Genomic DNA, 18,383 nt, shown 5'->3' with positions numbered 1-18,383 from the left:
TTATCGTTGGAATAATTATCTCATTGACACAAATGCTCATTTATTTTTTTTTACAGAATATAAATTTTTATTTTTTTTTTTTAATGTTAATAAAAATCATATCACTTTCATTACTGAAAAAATAAACAGATGAAAATAAGTATACATACATAAATATGTTTAGTTATCAATGAAAATAATAATAATAATAATAATAATAATGATTATATAAATTACTTACCGCGGTTACTAACATTAATTCATTACACATAGTAACTATCCATGATGATTCTACATTTTCAGTGAACTCTCGGGTAAATCGATAATTAGATAAATATATTTTTTCACGGTACTCTGGCATAATTCCCATTTGAAGTGGTGGTAATTCGCCTTTCTTTTGCATTTCCTCAAAACCTCTCAGGCTATAGTATGCCATTGTTATATCAACAAATATTCTTTCTCTATCTAAAATATAATTTATTATTATTTTTAATAATTAACAATAATCATTACAATGTCCACTGTATATTTTTAAAAAATGATCCTAAAGTAAGAAGACAATCAACAGTTTTTGGATTTTTGTCAACAAATCCATTATAAAAAAAAAAAGAACTGAAAAAATGCGCATGCAGAAATTCAAAAAAGCTATAGGTGCAATTTTTGAAAAAATTTTTTTTTACAATTCATCATTTTTAAAAGAATTAAAAAATTATAAGACATCGGCAAACTTGAATAGCATTTTAAAAAGTGTAAGGTTTTGTCTGATGTCCTTTGAAATATAAATAATTGTCAATCGTTCATTCTTTCGACTATCATAAACATAAAAAACAATTAAAAATTATTGAAATAAATCTTGCCTTCAACTCCTTCACGACGAACATCAATCGTATATGGAAACATTGCATAAATCTCTTCTTTTTTAATGGGAATTAATTTTTTTTGTGCTTCTGATAACAGTGATATTCTTTTCCTCAGCTTCTCAATTACATCTGGAATAACTAAACCTTGGAGACTGTCATAGTCTTCTTCAGCAAGAGCGTGTGATACAACTTCGACTGCCTTAAATAAATAATATTTTAATTAAACTGCAATTACAAAAAAAAAAAATAAATAAATAAAGACATACTTGCTTGGACCCTTCAGCGAATTCCACCATATCAAAATCATTATCAAGCGAGCCTCTTATCACCACGTGAAGATTATAAGAGCTTTTGAGAGTTTTAAAAAAATTCGGCATTAAAATTAAAGGATCATCTGTCAAAGCTGGAAGCCGGACAAAATGTGCTTCCTCATCTGGCTGGACACTGTAAAATTTTTTGACCCCGTAATTTGATGTTTTTAAAACTGAATTTATTAATTTTTTTTCCCGCAAACATGAGTGATTAGGTAATTTATTATTATCTAGTTTTTTAATTAATTTATTAGCTGTTATTACTCCGTAATAACGAACACGTGGATTATTACAAACATTCTTGTAAATATTATAAAGTAACATTGCTAAAAAAATAACCTTTAATAACAAAACGACGTTTTACTCTCCGGTATTTACGCACGAATTTACGAATAGTAAACAATCATAACCTACAAAATTTTAATTTATCATTTTAATGATTTTTTGTCTGATAAAACTAATTATCTATTCAAAATTATGTATTTTATGATTATTATTTTGTAATTTTCAAAATAAATTATTGTAATTAATTCAGTTTTACAATCACTTTTGTTTAAAATTCCCGCACTCGCCGATTTTAATTATGGCGGGTAATTTAAAATTATTAAATTTTATGATTCTGAAATTAACAGACAATTATATTTAGGTATCAATGGTTAATTAAAAAAGAAAAAGATAATAATGATAATTATTTTCTAGAACAATTTATTAATATATTTATTTAAATTATCATAAATTGATTGTTTTTAAATCAATAACAGTGTGATGTACAGAAAAAGCGATCACATTGTAAATTTTACATTGTAAATAATATAAAAATTCTTTTAGTTCAACGTTGATATAAATAATAGTATTTTTAATTATAAAAAAAAAATGGTAAACAAATTTAAATATCAAACTCAACGTTAGCAATAACAATTTGAATAATAATTTATGTTAATAATAGAGGCACATTTTTCACCAGCATAACAAATCCAATAGAAATAAATTTATAATTATCATAGAATACAATTGATTATCTTTAAATCAAATATACATCTCTTGTAAAATAAATGTGAATAAACAAAAAAAATCACTCAATGTAAATATATCGCATTTTTAATTCCAGAAAGACTTACACTTTTATTAGCCTTTTTGGGAATCCCTTTGAGATCTTCCTAAAGCCAAAGGGCATGTGATTTTTTTTATTGCCAATTTTTTACTAGACTTATTTTAGAGCTAAAAAAAAATTCATTTTAGAATAAGTCTACGATATGATTTATGATAAAAAAAAATCATACGTCCTCTGGCTTTAGGAAGTTCCCTAAAGCCAAAAAGGCTCATAGATATATATCCTTTTGGAATTAGCAACGATATATCAGTGCAATAAAGTAAATTGCAATCTCAAAAAATATGAAATCCTACTGTAAATAATAAAACATTATATTTTGTACAATTATAGATAATTAGAGATAATCCCTAAGATATAATTCCATTTTCAGCATTGCATTATTAATTTAAACTATTTTTTTTTTACATACTTTTTGTTCATTTTATTTCTTTCGATACTCGAATAAAAAGTCGCAATAATCAGCAGTAATTTTTGTCTATCAATAATCACTTAACGCAAATTTAGAAAAAAAACATCATGCGTCATAGCAAAAAAAATATATATAAATATAAATATTCATGTTTATAACATACGAAAATAAAAAAATTTAATAACTAAATTGATAATCCGATTGCGCAATAAATTTAAGTTTAATTAATTTTAAGTCATGGATTTTTCTCACCGACTTATCTATAGCATAGTGAAACTTTACATTGAGATAATTGTCGTAATAATTATATCGAGTCATCATAATTAGTATATCATTATCATAATAATTATCAATAAATCGGAGCTTCATCAGCAGAGGCCGAAACGTCTTCGTCGCTCCACTCGCTGATGCCAAAACTAACAGGCCCATGGAAGCTTTGAGATCTCAGTACACTGCAATTAAAAATAGCAAGCGTGTTAACAATAAATTAAAACATTTCTCATCAATAAAAAAAATATAATGAGTAAAACAAGTATCACAAAACATGACCCAGTTAGCTCGTTGTTTATACAATTAAACAAAGCCCGTTATCAACATTAATTTATCTATAATTAATTACGTATTTATATATTCAATTATATTATATTTTAATAGAGTTATAATAATAATAAATGATTGCATAAAGCATATTGTTTCGTTATTATAGAATAATATAATTATAATTAAACGAAACACTGAATAACAAATTGTGCTGTGAAGCAATACACGTTTCTCTTGCTGCAGTAAATATATGTATATATATCACAACAAAAATAAAGCCAACGAAATAAAACAAAAACATTTCACTCTTTAATTAATTAGTAGAATAGTTACTGCGTGTATGTGCGTACTTTTTAATACAATTCATACCACTTTCTCGTATTGATGAAGTCTATCTCTATTATCGATCGCTAAGATTCCTAACAACAATCATTTAATTTTCAAATTAAATTAAATTAATAAAATAATAATAATAATTACAATAAATTAATTAATTACCTGGAAGACTCAGAGTTAAGATTTTTTTTAACTAATCCGGCTTTTTTTTTCCCTTCCATAGCAGCTTTCATCGGATCGTAACTCTTTCGTCGCTTCCAATTCTGCATTTCCTGTTCTCTTGCCAGCGATTGGCTCTGCTTCTTAACGTCCTTGGGTTTGGGTTTTGGTCCAGTGGCTGTTGAACCCTTGGACCGCATGCTGAATCTTCCGGAATCAGTGCGTGCGATACTGCCGGTCTCGGACTTTGGCCTTGAGTTAACTACGGGAGTTCGTGTTTTTATCGGGGCGCTTTTTACCTCTTGGACTTGACGTGGTTTCCTCAGGCCGTATGATCGATTGAACTTGGAACCGAGCTGGGGATCGTCGCTGCTCTCAGTGTCACTCACTTGGTGCGATAATTTAGTTGTTTGCCGTAAACTCTGACTGGTATCTTCGTCACTCTCGCCTCCAGAATCAACTGGAGCTGGCTGGTAGACAGTAATTCTTGCAGACATTGCAGACATAACATTTTGAGTTGTCTGTAAATAAGACGAGGTGTCTAAATCACTGTCACTGTCCCGAGGACTACATGGTGGTGGTATCTGAATTATTTCTTTTTGTTCAACAAAATTTAATTCATTGTCAGACCAATCGTCAGCCAAAGAAAGCGCTCCACGTGTACCATGAAAACTTGCTGACCGTAAAACAGAACTGTCACGACTATTGGAACCATCTTCAGTGCTGTGATGTTTTCTTGAAGTATCCAACTTCTTTTTACCCTCTGCTGCAGCTTTCATAGGATCATAATTTTTTCTACGTTTCCAATTCTGAAACTCAACTTCTTTAGAAGTCAACGTTGAATTACTGCGACCTGAATTTTTCGGTTCTTTGCTGACTTTAGCACCGGAACTAGGCCGTGAAGCTGATGCGCTAGATGTACTTTTTTGTCCTCGCATACTGTACCTGCCACCCTCATTTCTCGACAATGAAGGAACACGAGGCCGTGCTTCAGGTTTTTTGTAATTATCTTTATTACTCGCACCAACGCTACTTGTCCTTCCACGATGATGACTTTGTTGCCGCGCAGAAGACGGAGCGGATTTTATTTCCAATTGAGCTTTCCGTCTGCGTTCCTCTGGAGTTGTATTTGGAGTCGTGTCCGAGTCGCAAGTAACACGCGCTCTGCGAATACTGAATGCCCGATTTAATTTAATGCCCGAAGATATTGGCGGCGCTGGAACATTGTGCGTCTCACCAGCTTCGCTGCTGCTGTCCGATACGATATGTTTGGCCTTGGACAATCTCTCAGCTTGGTCATTAAAGCTGCTACGTCGTGCCAGCATACTCTTGGTCTTGGCGTTGCGTATACTTGTGTTACTAGAAGAGCGCTGGATACCCACAGGATTCCGCTGATAACTGCAACTATTATTCAGAACTGACAACTCTTTTATACCCGGTGATGTGTCTTCTCTGTAGTTCGACGTACTGTTGGACTTCCTCAGCATGTACGGACTATTTTCAACGCACGTGAAGTAGCCAACATTTTTAGCTTGTGAATTTGATTTAACTAACAGCTGCTTAGGTCTTTCAAAGCTCGGCGAGTTTAATATCTTAGTCGTTATATTTTTATGTCCTAGTATTGGACTATTTGTTAATTTATAAGTCGTAGAATTGTTAGTACGGATACGATTTAAAATTGGACTGTTTGTGTGCTTAAAATTATCATCAGCTATATAATTCTTAAGACTACTACGTCGTGATGAGTTTGATTCCCCGGTATCAGACTTTCTATCTAATGAATTACCACGTTCAAGATGAAGACGAGCGAGAACGTGGGACGGACTCTTTGGCACATCAAGAATTTCTTCTTTTTTATTAACATCTGGATACTTTCTCATGCTACGCCGGCAGTCATTGTGATTCGCTCGCTTGAATAGAGACTCGGACAGACTGCCACGACGTACCAGAGCGCTGTGCGTTGGAGTGCGCTGAGAACTATGGGGCGGAGTGTTGTAACTATTGCTGGTGTCTTCATCAGACTCACCACCAGAATCAATTAGCGTGTGCTGATTATTATTATTTGACACTGAAATAATTCTATCACGAATCTGCTGGACTTCAGCATCCAAACTACTGTCGCTTTGCTCATAACGACTTCTCGATGCTCTCGGATTTCGGGAGTAAATCGGGGATGGAATTTTTGACGGACTCATTGGCGGCGTACGTCCACTGGTGCCACCGATCACAGGCGGCAGTGAATTGTGCTCGGCAACTTGAGTTGCCCACTCGGTAATCCAAGTATTTGTATCACGAGAACTTCGCATTTTAAAATGATGGACGTACAGTTCATTACTCTCTTCTTCAGTCAGTACTCCAACACTAAAGGTTTTGTCAATATCCATTCTCGCTTTTTCTTCATCTGTGTAATCTTTGTGAATCGTATATGTACCAGCTTCGCTCACTGTACCATCAGATCCAGCATCAACAGTACTCACGTTAAAAACTTCTAGATTCGTTTGATCAAAATCACCACTCGACTCTCCAGTGTAACTGACACTCATCATCTGCACGTTCGTTTGTCTACTGCTGCTGCTGGCGAATTCATTAGATGGACAATTGTCGGACAGGTAACTCGTGTTTGAAAGTTTTTCAACGGTATCCAAACTAGACTTTTCAATTTCCTCACTGTAGTCGTGATTTATTTCAATGTACTCGATATTCTTGGTGTACTTTTTCTCCGGTGAGTATTGGACGCGATTAAACTCTTCCTCAACATTACTTTGCATTTTGCTCAAGTCATTCATCGTCGCTGAGTAAGTTATTTCATAGGTACAATTATTCATCGACTCCTCGTGATACGATCTACGTTTCGTCTCGCCGTTGGTGTTCTCAGTCATCGATTTCGACATTAGATCAGACTTTTTAGTAGCACCCTTTGTATTTTTTAACCCTGTAGTAAATGAATTATTTTACATTTTATTAAATTACGTAATTTATATTTTTAAAACCGATAGTCTGAACAAATTTATATGGATATTCATTGAGGACACTTTGGAATTACCTCTCAAAAAGGTGATTCACAACAAAATACCTGCGGAATATTAATGAACGCGCTCCTTATGTACCTGCTTATGTATTTTACTCGCAAATGTGCCGCTAAGTCGTAAAGATGACTTCACTATGACTCATCTGCCGACTATACCAGCCATTCACATAATTATTTTATCCACATAATTCGTTACAGACTATCTGTCTACATATTTTAGTTGGTAGCTTAACTTAAATACTTACCTAATTCTTTCAACTTTTGCGACAGTCTATCAGCTTTTCTTTTGCTATCATCTTCACTGCTAAAATATCCCTCGGAATGAATACTCAGTGGCTTGTGTTTTTGCGTACAATTTGGCGATAAGTCAGCAACAGGTTTAGATTTGATCTCAATCTAAAAAAAAAAAAATGAAAATTTTAAATGCAGATAAAAAATGATACTGAAGTCAGCCGAGGTCTAATAATTTTTTGATTTTTTTCGCAGCTATAAAATATAAAAAAATATATTTTGAAAAAAATGCACTTGCAGATTTTTTTATTTTCTACAAGTGCATATTTTTATTTTTGTAATTTGTCGAAAAAAAAATCTGATAATTACTAATTGTCTGCTAACTTCAGGAGCATGATATAAATAATTTAACTAAAATAAATTAACTTACTTTAGATGTCGAAAGATTTCTTTTATGCCTGGCATTGTAACGCTTAAATAAATTATTATATTTAGCAGAATCAAGTTGTTTATTACCACCAAAGTCAATGGTAAAAGCCAATGAACTCGGACTTTTAACTGTTTTATCAGAATCTATTTCTTTTTCAAGTGAATCTCTTTCAATTCTTGACTCGCCATTGGTGTCATCTTTGCTACCAAGATCGAGATCTTCCGGTTGCTGCTTAGAGTGACACTTGGCAAGTAGAGCCTTTGACGTTTCTTGGACCACCTCCAAACTTCCAATGCCATTGTCATATCCCGGGCTGGTGATTTGTGTCGTTAGAACAGGTGTGTCGTTTAACTCCTTATTACCCTCGTTCGTGATCTCCATACCTATTGGAATCAGCCAACATTCCAGTAGTCCTGAGCCTGAGTTCCAACTTTACCCTTATTTGTCTATGGCCAACTACTGAATCAGAATACCTCAACGTCAACTTCTGTCCCAATTACTGCCTACAGTAAAATACTGAACGTCTTCACTTGTTCCATGTGTTCAATTTTACAATGGACACAATACTCGGTACTTATTGAGCAACCAGACATTGAAGCAGACGTTTGTACAAACAATTAACGGCAATTGCGACAAAACATTTGTTTGTTTTATTAAAACACTGGGTAGTTTTAGTAAACAGGTGCAATGATTATTGTTTGCGGCAGACAAAACGTGTAAGGGCGACCCCGCACTTGTCAAAGGTGTCAACACTAGATTTCACTGCCTCTACTTCTACCTCTACCCTCTACCTCTACTTAACTTTTCTTCCGCATTTTAATATTCATGTATTTCTCTGAAATCTTTAAGCTCAATCTCCAATCAACGACCATTATTTACACGAGTGTGAATGTAGCAGACATCAGACAAATTTAAAATTATAAATAAATAGAGTGAATAATTTAAAAAATAATATTTTTAAAAAATGTACCTATCAATTACAAAATTTTTTATGCGCATTTTTTTAAAATTTCATTTTATTAATTATTTACTCTATTTATTGATAATTTTAAATTTGTTTGATGTTTGCTACATTCACACTTATTTTTTCACTTACTTCTCACTTACAGATCTCTAAATTCTACAGGATGTGCGCTTGCGTTTTACCACTGGGTTAATTTTTCCGTCTGTCAAAAGAAAATCTTACGCCGGTTAAAAAAAAATCAGTAACTTTTTTATAAAATCCGCTGATAAATTTAGACATTGGGCCGTAAGAGATTTCAGTAAAGAAAAAAAAATAATTGAAGTATTCAATTATTTAAATAATGGAGGAAGATCTCGTGCAGAGTCTTCAAGAAGTTGGGTAAGAGGTTAATTATTTTTTAAACTAATTATTTAAATTGCTAATTGTTTTTACTTTTAGCTACGAAGGCCCGCTAGATGTGGGAAAACTGAATCATGCGTTGGAAAAAGGAGCCAAGAGTGTGGATTTCACAGCACTGGTGTCCTGGTTGGCTGAACAACTTGCCATGTTTTGTAATCTGGATGAGCATGTCCATCCTACAGCATCTTCAGAAGATTCTAGTACATTTTTGCTGGAGTTGAGTTCATTCCTAAAAGAACTAGGATGCGTTAATTCCCAATTAACTTCGGGAAATGTTAATCAAAGATTGGCTACTAGACAGGAAAGAGCTTTACTGCTGGAGTATCTGATAACTGAGTTGATGGCGGGTAAAATAAATCATGAAAAAAATCCTGATACTGCAAAACTTGAATTGACTATTGTAATTATTTATATTTATTTATTATAATATTATTTTTTAAATTTTATTTAGTCAATATTTATTTGTAGCATGAAAGTGATACAGCGAAAGCTTTGAAGGAGATGTTGATAGCTTTGCAATTTGGTAAACCACCGGACAATATATCTGTTGATCAACTGTTTAACAAACTTGAAGGAAAATTAAAGACTATCGTCGCCTCAGCACCAGCTGATCTCCTCGGCAAGCCTTTGATCATCGGAGAATTATCAAGTTCTCAATGGGAAAAACTAGATCAGTTGCAAAAAGACATGAATGAGGAGTACAGAATAAGACGGGAGATGTTGCTCAAAAGATTGGACGTTACTATTCAATCATTTTTGGTAAGTTTTATGTTTAATGTTCAATTAAATATTTATTTAATTGTTGTATTTCCAGTGGTCGGACAGAATAAAGAAGAAAGAAGATGAAGTTAATTATTGCTATCGTGAGAAACGAAAAGAATTGTCACCAGAACCGAATGTTACGATTCCTCAGTTGCTGGCTGCTAGAGACGACGTTGCGATTATTGAAAAAACAAGCAGCGCGTCTGTGAGAAAAAATACCAAGAGCGATGTCACCAAAGTTATCATCGGAGCTGTTCCTGATAGAGGAGGGCGTGCTAATGAACAAGCGCCGCCACCACCGGAGATGCCTTCCTGGCAGAAAGATCGAGTACAAGGTCCTGGAGGTGGTGGTCGAGGAGGAAGAGGCGGTGGTCGAGGAGGTGGTCGGGGTGGTGGTGAAGCTGGACGTGGAGGTAGAGGTGGTGGACGTGGGGGATATAATAAAGATGTAAATACTAACTTCGGTCAGAACAACGACTGGCAAAATTCATCACAAGGCTCCGGTGGATCGACTTATCAGGATAATAGAGCTGGGGGTTATCAAGGTGGAGGATCAAACTATCAGAACAATAGAGCTGGTGAATATCAAGGCGGTGGAGGTGGTGGATCAAGTTATCAAAATAACAGAGCTGGAGATTACCAGAGAAGTGGTGGGACTGCCAGCGCTGGCGGTGGGACGTATTATCAAAATAATAGAGGCGGAAATTATTCAGATAATCGGGGTGGTGGAGGATATCAAGACAGCCGAGGTAGTGGTGGGTCTTATCAAAATAATCAAAGTGATTATCAGCGAGGAGGTAGTGGTCGAGATAGTAATGATAGTGGGTACAATCGAGGACGTGGTGGAAGAGTCCAAGGTGGATGGTCTCAAGGCGGTGGTGGTGGCGGTGGATATAATCGCGGTGGAAATCGTTCTAATTATTAATTAATGAAATAATATATTAATGCTATTAATGAATTTTTGTGTTTGCTACACGTAAAAATGCTACAATATATATATATATATATATATATATATATATATATATATATATATATAAAATTAATTCAATACTCGGTTTAAAGTAAGAGACCCAGTATCCAATCAGGAAACTTTGATCATTAAAATTTTTTTTCCACCGAATAATGATAAGTTTAACATTTATATAAATTTATATGTAAGCATCACAGCTCTGACTGTAATTAAATACGTCAACTTATGTATATACAATATATTTTATAATTTATTGGTTTTGAATATCAACTACTGCCAGTGCATAATAAAATTAGAAAATAAAAAAATTTATCAGTTATTAAAAAATATATTTTTATTTTTTAACAAAACATAAACATCTATAATAATAATTATTTATTATTTGTCCCTACTAAAATATGATTCAATGCTTTTTTTCTTTTTATTTGTCTTCGGAGTGTTTCCGCCATCCCGATTTCTTTTACTAGAACTCACTTCACTACTCAGCGACTGGTTGATATCTTTCTGCAAATTATGCGCGACATGATAATCGCAGTGCTCGAGATATTTTTCATTCAAAATCATCTGGTTGCATTCGCAGCAGCGTATCATCGATGAACTATCGCTGCTATTTTTAACAAAAAATTTTTTAATATTACTCTGATTTTTTTCACACTTACTACTGCTACTGCTGCTAGACTTATTACTATTACTCGATTTCGGCTTAACAGCTTTTGATTTTTCTTCATTTTTAATTTTATTTTGCGGAGACATAATACTGAGTTTACTTCTAGAATATAAATGAACTCTCGCCTCTTCTTGGAGTTCAGGAGGTAGCAGTTCCACGACCACTGGGTCAATATTATCGAGGTCTGGAAAAATTTCTCGTAGCTTAACACTAACACCATTTTTAATAAGAGCTTTACTGTCATCAGTTTTCTCACAATCATTTTCCTCAAAATAATTTCCATTTCCTTCAAGCTCACGATCAGCAGAAGGACTATCAGGATAAAAATTTTCATCAGCCTCTGACTTACTTATTTTTTCTGATCGTTTCTGGACAGTCTTAAAATAATTAACGAAACTTCCGTCATTCTGGGCATCAATAAACTTACCTCCAGCGATGCTCAAAGCTACGATTGGTTTATCAATCGCCTTGGCGATGAAGTTGAAAGCCTGGCTGGCAATTCTTTCAGGATTATACCCAGCCAAAGGCAACGTGCGTGACTGAGAAACATTTTTTCCTGCTTGATGACATTGATAGCTGATGGTAAGATTCGATGCCCGTCGATGGTTCTCTTCGTAGTCCTGCTCCAACCGACTGCTAACGTCATCCGTCAACGAATCGACCCACTGTTTTAGCTGAAATAAATAATATCAATTAATTTATCAAATAATTAACAAGCGTAATAATTAATTTTAAAAAACCTACAGTATCCAGATCAGTAATTGCCTGTTTGATAGAGAAGTTTTTACTCGCACCAATCGATTTACAAATCAATCTCGGAGTTACTTGCTCGTGATCAATCCCCCTGGCAATATTATACAACTTCAATCCAGTCTTTTCATCAAAATGTTTTTGCAAATCCTGCTGAGAAAATTTTAGTAAGTCAGCCATTACATTGCAGCCAAGAGATTCAACAACTTCCTTTCCAATTTTACCACCAAGACTACGGATTCTATTTATCGGCAACGATGAAAATAAACCAGGAACACCAGTAGCTGGAAGAATCGTCTGTTTATTTGGCTTATGAAGTCCACATGCCAACTTTGCCAGGACTTTGTTGTACGAAATTCCTGCAGAACATCGGAATTTACACTTTTCATATATTTCAGCCCGAAATTCTTCAACAATCAGTCCAGCGATGGCCAGTTTTCTCGCTTGGACGTCACCTAGATCATCAAAAGACTCTCTGACCCACCTGTCAACTCCATTCTTTCTCGTCTCCTCATCGTTGTCATCACCACAATAACCAACAACAAATGTATGATTTAATTTAGAAATAATTTCCTTTGATGACCAAGCAACTGAGTCTATTTTTTCTTCAACGAGACTCGTTATGTCCAGGTAGGCTTCGTCAACACTCGCACGTTCAATAACCGAGCAATGATGCTTGAGTACTTCGATAACCTCTTGACCAGCAGCTCGGTACTTTGACACATCGCCTTTGCCTCGTAATATTGGAACACTTATTACCTCTAACTCTGGACATTTTTCTTTAGCTTTATTACCGCTGATGAATCTTGTGACCCCTAGTGCTTTGGCTTCATAATTGACAGCCAGCACCAAGTTAAACTGCGTGACAACAAGTGGCTTAGCTTTTAATTCAGGATGTTCTCTTGTTTCAACTTGACAGAAAAAACAATCCATGTCTATCAGTGCTACTATTCTTTCTTCTAAGTCAGCCATTTTTTAAATTTAAATTGACAATTATTTAAATAATCGAGACTCAATAATATTTATGACGCTGATAATTCCTTTGTCCCAGTTCCAGCGCACGCTTGACTTGATCCTTACCGCCATTTTTCAACAATTCAAATAATTGAACATGTGATTGGTGGTATTTCTAGGGATACCTACATAAAAATAATAAAATTACAATTGTTTTTTGTTTTTTAATTACTGATAGGTTGGTAAAAAAATAACAAACTTTCATATAAAAATTGAAACATTTATTCGCTCAAAAATTTAACGGGTTATTTATGTTTTTTTTTATTTATTAAAATAAATTATTAGAAAAATTAAGTCATGGAAAATAATAATTTGACGATCATAGAATACGAGTGGAAAAATAATATTCTGACAGTTTGTGAAAACGAATTTACTCATAATAAATTGCAGAATGGTATGCAATTAATTTTTATAATTACGAAATTATTATTATTATTATTATTATTATTTAATTACATTATAAATAAATAATTTGTTTATTTTTAGATCCGCGTTTTGCGACGCGGTATTTTGAAAAATTTTTAAAACCAACTGCCGCCAAAAGCCGAGATGAGACTAGTGTAGAACAAACGATTACTTCTGATGAAGGTTTTATTTTATTTTATTTTATTTTATTTATTAGTATATTATGTGATTATGGATGAAACGAAAGGATTTCAGACCAAAGTGAAGTTGGCTGACATTAATCGTACGGCTGCCCAATTTCAAAACACAGAGATAAATTTTTAAAAATCAATTTTTAAGTATTAGTTACAGTGGAGTCTTGCGAATATAATCCAATACATATTTAAAAAATTTTATTTTTGTGTTACTGTGTTTTGAATGCTGAAGTTAGCCGACGTCTAATAGTTTTTTTATTTTTTATAAAAATAAGAAAGAAAAATTCAAAAGTTGCATCTAGAGCTTTTTTAATTTTCTACATGTGCATATTTTTGGTTTATTTTTTTTCGCGTTCAGTATAAGAGAGAGGAGAGAGACTGGCAGTTGGGTATTATAATTTAATTATTTAATTATTTATTTCAGATACACCCGATGAAAATATTTGGAGTAAACGTTCAATAAAGCTCTTGCTCAGCGAATACAAAAGTCGTATTCACCGATTCAATAACCCGTTGATTAAAAAAAGTATACTGTGGAATGAAATAGCTAAGGTCTTTAGAAGTAAAAATATACATTATCCTGTACGAATCATAAGCAGAAAATTTTTCAACATGAAAACAACTTATTATAAAATAAAAAACCATAAACCGAGAATAAAAATGGCGCGTAAGCCCTGGCCGTGGATTGAAGCGATGGAAGAAGTTTTGAAATATGACGAGTCTATTAACTTTACAAGTTATGCGATTGGAAATAAAAATATTCAAGATGAGAGTCTTCTGAAAGAAAAAAGCCAGCAGAAAACCTCCAGTATAATAAATAATACTAACAACAATAATAATAATGATATTAATACTATAGAAATTAAGTCTAAGTTTGAACCTGATCAGTCTTCAAATAACAAAATTATTACTCCCCGTAATTCAGAAAATGAATTCAAAAGGTATTTACATATTTTTAAAAATTTGGGACACTGTTTGAGAATGCCCTCGGTCTTTCAAATGAAAATTTATAAATTTAAAGTAATTATTTATTATTTTTCTGTAGTAATGAAGATATTGTAAAGGACGATGATAACTGGGACACAGTAGATGACACTTCAAATTTTTCATCATCTTCAGGAGTTCATTCCAACAGTAATAAAAATTTATCAAAAGAAAATCCTGAGTATACGCAAAAACTGATTGATTTAAAATCAGAAGAAGTTGAAATTTTAAAACGCATTCATAAAGATATTGATGACAGCCATTATTCAAAAATCGAAGTCATCAGTCAACTGACAAATGTAATTAAAGAACATACAGCAATTCTTAAAGAACTAACAGATGCTTTAAAGCAAAGATTTATTGACAAATAAATTTAGTTGATAAGTTTTTTTATTTTATCGAATTAATATTTATTATAATCGATTTTATTGCAATTTCACTGCTTGCACGATTTTAATGATTATTTATAAAAATTAATTTGGCAAACAAAAAATAACTTTGTAATTAAAGTCATTTTTTGTTTAATTATAATGGAGCATTTAAAAATTCAATTGCTTTATTTTTAAATTTATAATTTTAAGTTAACGTTATTTAAATTCGTGCTTGTTTTTTTTTTTTTTAATAATTCCAAATATTAATTTTTAGTCATAAAATATAATATTTAAATATTCTATATTTATATAAATATATGTCTATAATATTTTTTTTAATGTGAGAATAAAAAAATTTTGTCTATAAAAAATTTATATTTATTTCTTAATTTATATTACCAATAAAATTTTTTTTTTTTATAATTTACAAAAATAACATTAAATTATGCAGTAGCCGCATTATCACAGAGTAACTTAATTACTTTTAAAAATAGTAAATAATTATCAAGTGAAAAAAGATTGAATATTGCGCGGTTTTTTATTTGATTTTGAATTATTTAAATTTATTTTTCTCTTGGCAGTTGGAGTCTCTGGGTCATTGTCACCAGGAGTTTCATTGACAGCCGAGGAAATTGACGATTGATTAATAGCCAGATGTAAATTTTTAGCGACATGGAAGTCTGAGTGTTCGGAAAATTTATCTTTTTTGATCATCTGATTACACTCTGGGCATAATTTCATAGTCGAGTCATTATCCGCTGAATTTTTAGTTAAAAAGTTATAAATTGAGTTATCTTTTTTAACTGACGATTTGTCTGTTTTATTTTTCTGTCCTTTTGTTTTACCCGTCGAATTCTTAACATTTTTTTTTACCACCGGAGAAGTATCGACAGTTTTCCTCGACTTCAAATACGCATTCGCTGCTCTCTGTAACTCAATCGGCAATAATTGCATCACAGATCGATCAATATTATCAAGATCCGGGAAGATTTCTTTCAATTTATCTAGTACATCAGTATCATCAGCTTGTTTACTTTCCACTACGGTCTTTTGCTCAGCATGCTCTGGTTCGCTAACATCGCAGGCATCCTGTGCTGGTGATTCAGCAAAAATATCCGGTGACTGATATTCAATCGGACTATCAATGCTTACTTTTTTTTCTTCAGACACCGACTTATCTTCATTGTCTTCGCCATCACTTTTAGATTGATGCCCAACTTCCGTAGACTGTTCCAAAAATTTAGACGTAGACACTGAAGGTTTTAAGCCCACAGTCGCTTTTGAATCTTTCAAAATATTCATAAAAAATGAGTTTTTAAAATTTTCGCCATTTAATGTTTTGTTTAAATTCAAATTTATCGGTTTACTTGTTAGAGAATTAATTACTGGTTTATTTTGGACTTTATCTTTATTTTTTCTAATTGAATTTTTAACTTCAAAAAATTTTCTTGATTTGTCATCACAAACTTTAGTTGATATTTCTACAAAAGATTTTTCCAAGGGATTATCATCCTCATCATCAGTTTTATTCCCACTTTCGTCATCAACTTTAACATCTTCCTTACTCAGACAATTAGAAATAGAATCAACCGATTCCGAGGTAGCAGTATGCTCTGTCTTATCAGCACTAGACTTGCCCGGCTTGAAAAAATTTTTAAAACTCTCACTTCCTTTACTCGGAACAAATTTACCAGCTGACATACTAATCAAAGCAATCGGCTTCTGTAGGCCTTTAGAAATAACGTCCACACAAATACTGGATATTTTTTCAGCCTTATAAGAAGGTAGCGAGCAGACTTTTGACTGCGCTATAATTCTACGGTCTTGATAATAATGATAACTGATAGTAAGGGACGTAGCGCGTCTTTTATTTTCATCTAGATCTTGTTCCAGGCGATCTGACAGCTCCAATGATAACTCGTGAGCCCAAGATTCCAATACGTCCAATTTAGTTATTGCCTGTTTACCTGGAAAATTTTTACTCGCACCTATCGACTTACAAACAAGTCTATTAGTAACCGGTTCATTGTCTATTCCCCTCGCGATGTTATACAACCAGGAGCCAGTCTTTTCATCAAATCTTTTCTGAAGATCTTGCAGCGAGTAACGCAACAAATCAGCCATGACATTGCATCCTAGTGATTCCATAACGATATTGCCGAACTTGCCACCAAGATTCCGTACTTTCTTTACAGGTAATGAAGAATACAAGGTTGGAACTCCTGCTGACGGAAGAATCGTCTGACGATTCGGCTTATGAAGACCACACGCCAATTTAGCGAGAATTTTATTGTAAGATATACCAGCAGAGCATCTGAACTCGCACTGCGAATAAATTTCAGCTCTCAAGAACTCAACAATTATACCTGCTATTGCTAATCTTCTTGCCTGCATGTCACCAAGTTCGCTGAAAGCTTCAGCTATCCAACGATCAACGCCTTCTTTACGTTTCTCTTCGTCATTTGTCTCGTAATCGCAGTAGCCGACGACATACGTATTAGATAATTGCGCTACCAAGTTTTTAGGTTGACTATGGATCGTTTCCATTTTTTTATCCACTAAGTCTGTGATGTCCAGATAAGCTTCGTCAACACTTGCTCGTTCTATAATATTGCAATGTTTTTTTAGTACATCAATAACTTCTTTTCCGGCTGCACGATACCTGGACACATAAATTATTACATTAATTATCAATAATTGATCAATAAAATTTAAATAAAATAGTTTGCAATATCTTACCTTCCAGTATCAGGTTTATTTCTTAGTGGCGGGACAGTAACTAATTCTATTTGAGGACATTTTTCTTTGGCTTCATCACTTTTCATGTGTCTAGTAACTCCAAAATCTCTTGCTTCGTAATTAACAGCAATTATACTATTAAATTAATGTATAAATAATTAATTATTACCAATTTTTGTTTTCAATTAATGCTTTAATTTTTTTTAAATCAATTGATTAAATTTTGATATGAGTGCGAATGTAGCAGACATCAGACAAATTTACAAAAAAGGGGAGGAGGTTTGAAAATGATTTTAAAAATTAATTTAAAAAATAATTACCTTCCAGGTCCAAATGAACTGTACTGAATAACAGCCAATGGTTTGCCTTTTAATTCAGGAGCTAATTTAACTTCAACTTGACAAAAAAAACAGTCCATGTCAATAAGAACAACAATTCTGTCTCCAAAACTCGCCATTTTTAAATTCTTCTTTAATTATAATTTATTAATTAATTAATAAACTTGTGAGGACAAGTACCCGACCTAACCTCTTTTATAAATTTTCTTTAAAAATATTTATTTTCCCTACATATTATTGATAAATTTATATATTTATTTATGAAGTGACTTTATATTATTTTAAATAATTTATCAGTTATAAAAAAATAAATTTACATTTAAATATTTTGATATAAATATAAAAATATGCGTACTTGCTACTGTACTTTTGGCGGGAATCTTTAGCGTCAAATATATGAGGATATATTATACTTAAATATATGTCAAA

The 18,383-nt window shown here is 32.8% G+C and overlaps 6 protein-coding genes across 9 annotated transcripts; 2 read left to right on the top strand and 4 right to left on the bottom strand.

Moving 5' to 3' along the window:
* Positions 1 to 19: 19 nt before the first annotated feature.
* Positions 20 to 1,646, bottom strand: LOC103576224 (uncharacterized). The gene is made up of 4 exons (XM_008556367.2): positions 1,106 to 1,646; positions 837 to 1,038; positions 221 to 444; positions 20 to 113 (listed from the first exon to the last, which is right to left on the bottom strand). Exons 1-4 carry the CDS (start codon positions 1,472 to 1,474, stop codon positions 111 to 113), a joined length of 798 nt encoding a protein of 265 aa, XP_008554589.1. The 5' UTR covers positions 1,475 to 1,646; the 3' UTR covers positions 20 to 110.
* Positions 1,647 to 1,928: 282 nt separating this feature from the next.
* Positions 1,929 to 8,314, bottom strand: LOC103576225 (uncharacterized). 3 transcript variants are annotated; one of them, XR_549352.2, is made up of 5 exons: positions 7,395 to 8,314; positions 6,979 to 7,129; positions 3,709 to 6,637; positions 3,561 to 3,629; positions 3,033 to 3,122 (listed from the first exon to the last, which is right to left on the bottom strand). XR_549352.2 is itself a non-coding variant. In XM_008556369.3 (5 exons), the coding sequence occupies exons 1-4, from the start codon at positions 7,773 to 7,775 to the stop codon at positions 3,611 to 3,613; spliced, it is 3,480 nt and encodes a 1,159-aa protein (XP_008554591.1). In that variant the 5' UTR covers positions 7,776 to 8,314; the 3' UTR covers positions 3,033 to 3,122; positions 3,580 to 3,610. The 3 variants fall into 3 exon arrangements, 2 of the variants coding, with proteins under 2 accessions (XP_008554590.1, XP_008554591.1); XM_008556369.3 differs by having other exon boundaries at positions 3,580 to 3,629; XM_008556368.2 differs by lacking the exon at positions 3,561 to 3,629 and having other exon boundaries at positions 1,929 to 3,122.
* Positions 8,315 to 8,503: 189 nt separating this feature from the next.
* LOC103576220 (protein FAM98B) lies at positions 8,504 to 10,777 on the top strand. The gene is made up of 4 exons (XM_008556364.3): positions 8,504 to 8,736; positions 8,797 to 9,157; positions 9,226 to 9,516; positions 9,572 to 10,777. The coding sequence occupies exons 1-4, from the start codon at positions 8,699 to 8,701 to the stop codon at positions 10,442 to 10,444; spliced, it is 1,563 nt and encodes a 520-aa protein (XP_008554586.1). The 5' UTR covers positions 8,504 to 8,698; the 3' UTR covers positions 10,445 to 10,777.
* Positions 10,778 to 10,867: 90 nt separating this feature from the next.
* LOC103576221 (DNA polymerase eta) lies at positions 10,868 to 13,500 on the bottom strand. Of its 2 annotated transcripts, none has more exons than XM_008556365.2 (3): positions 13,380 to 13,500; positions 11,904 to 13,048; positions 10,868 to 11,833 (listed from the first exon to the last, which is right to left on the bottom strand). In XM_008556365.2, exons 2-3 carry the CDS (start codon positions 12,879 to 12,881, stop codon positions 10,871 to 10,873), a joined length of 1,941 nt encoding a protein of 646 aa, XP_008554587.1. In that variant the 5' UTR covers positions 12,882 to 13,048; positions 13,380 to 13,500; the 3' UTR covers positions 10,868 to 10,870. The 2 variants fall into 2 exon arrangements, with proteins under 2 accessions (XP_008554587.1, XP_053593252.1); XM_053737277.1 differs by lacking the exon at positions 13,380 to 13,500 and adding an exon at positions 13,123 to 13,183.
* Positions 13,221 to 15,102, top strand: LOC103576219 (putative mediator of RNA polymerase II transcription subunit 24). Its single transcript, XM_008556363.3, has 4 exons — positions 13,221 to 13,317; positions 13,410 to 13,511; positions 13,947 to 14,463; positions 14,568 to 15,102. Exons 1-4 carry the CDS (start codon positions 13,221 to 13,223, stop codon positions 14,875 to 14,877), a joined length of 1,026 nt encoding a protein of 341 aa, XP_008554585.1. The 3' UTR covers positions 14,878 to 15,102.
* A 184-nt stretch (positions 15,103 to 15,286) lies between these two features.
* LOC103576218 (DNA polymerase eta) lies at positions 15,287 to 18,348 on the bottom strand. The gene is made up of 3 exons (XM_008556361.2): positions 17,937 to 18,348; positions 17,617 to 17,751; positions 15,287 to 17,539 (listed from the first exon to the last, which is right to left on the bottom strand). Exons 1-3 carry the CDS (start codon positions 18,071 to 18,073, stop codon positions 15,382 to 15,384), a joined length of 2,430 nt encoding a protein of 809 aa, XP_008554583.1. The 5' UTR covers positions 18,074 to 18,348; the 3' UTR covers positions 15,287 to 15,381.
* Positions 18,349 to 18,383: the final 35 nt, after the last annotated feature.

Source organism: Microplitis demolitor, chromosome 3 (genome assembly GCF_026212275.2).
Source record: "Microplitis demolitor isolate Queensland-Clemson2020A chromosome 3, iyMicDemo2.1a, whole genome shotgun sequence".
NCBI classification, from domain to species: domain Eukaryota; kingdom Metazoa; phylum Arthropoda; class Insecta; order Hymenoptera; family Braconidae; genus Microplitis; species Microplitis demolitor.
Note: the sequence above shows the minus strand (reverse complement) of the source record. Positions and strands in the feature narration are given on the sequence as shown.

Excerpts from the sequence above, each read along its gene's own strand:
- LOC103576220 (XM_008556364.3), top strand. The coding sequence starts at position 8,699 with ATGGAGGAAGATCTCGTGCAGAGTCTTCAAGAAGTTGG. Across the intron at positions 9,158-9,225 it reads CAAAACTTGAATTGACTATT|CATGAAAGTGATACAGCGAA; the intron begins GTAATTATTTAT and ends ATTTATTTGTAG. Across the intron at positions 9,517-9,571 it reads TTACTATTCAATCATTTTTG|TGGTCGGACAGAATAAAGAA; the intron begins GTAAGTTTTATG and ends TTGTATTTCCAG.
- LOC103576221 (XM_008556365.2), bottom strand. The coding sequence starts at position 12,881 with ATGGCTGACTTAGAAGAAAGAATAGTAGCACTGATAGACATGGATTGT. Across the intron at positions 11,834-11,903 it reads CAATTACTGATCTGGATACT|CTAAAACAGTGGGTCGATTC; the intron begins GTAGGTTTTTTA and ends TATTTATTTCAG.
- LOC103576219 (XM_008556363.3), top strand. The coding sequence starts at position 13,221 with ATGGAAAATAATAATTTGACGATCATAGAATACGAGTGGAAAAATAAT. Across the intron at positions 13,318-13,409 it reads TCATAATAAATTGCAGAATG|ATCCGCGTTTTGCGACGCGG; the intron begins GTATGCAATTAA and ends GTTTATTTTTAG. Across the intron at positions 13,512-13,946 it reads AACGATTACTTCTGATGAAG|ATACACCCGATGAAAATATT; the intron begins GTTTTATTTTAT and ends TATTTATTTCAG.
- LOC103576225 (XM_008556368.2), bottom strand. The coding sequence starts at position 7,775 with ATGGAGATCACGAACGAGGGTAATAAGGAGTTAAACGACACACCTGTT. Across the intron at positions 7,130-7,394 it reads GAAATCTTTCGACATCTAAA|ATTGAGATCAAATCTAAACC; the intron begins GTAAGTTAATTT and ends TTTTTTTTTTAG. Across the intron at positions 3,123-3,708 it reads CTTAACTCTGAGTCTTCCAG|TGTACTGAGATCTCAAAGCT; the intron begins GTAATTAATTAA and ends TTTTAATTGCAG.
- LOC103576218 (XM_008556361.2), bottom strand. The coding sequence starts at position 18,073 with ATGGCGAGTTTTGGAGACAGAATTGTTGTTCTTATTGACATGGACTGT. Across the intron at positions 17,752-17,936 it reads AGTTCATTTGGACCTGGAAG|TATAATTGCTGTTAATTACG; the intron begins GTAATTATTTTT and ends TTAATTTAATAG. Across the intron at positions 17,540-17,616 it reads AATAAACCTGATACTGGAAG|GTATCGTGCAGCCGGAAAAG; the intron begins GTAAGATATTGC and ends TTATGTGTCCAG.
- LOC103576224 (XM_008556367.2), bottom strand. The coding sequence starts at position 1,474 with ATGTTACTTTATAATATTTACAAGAATGTTTGTAATAATCCACGTGTT. Across the intron at positions 1,039-1,105 it reads TCGCTGAAGGGTCCAAGCAA|GCAGTCGAAGTTGTATCACA; the intron begins GTATGTCTTTAT and ends TATTTATTTAAG. Across the intron at positions 445-836 it reads TCGTCGTGAAGGAGTTGAAG|ATAGAGAAAGAATATTTGTT; the intron begins GCAAGATTTATT and ends ATTATATTTTAG.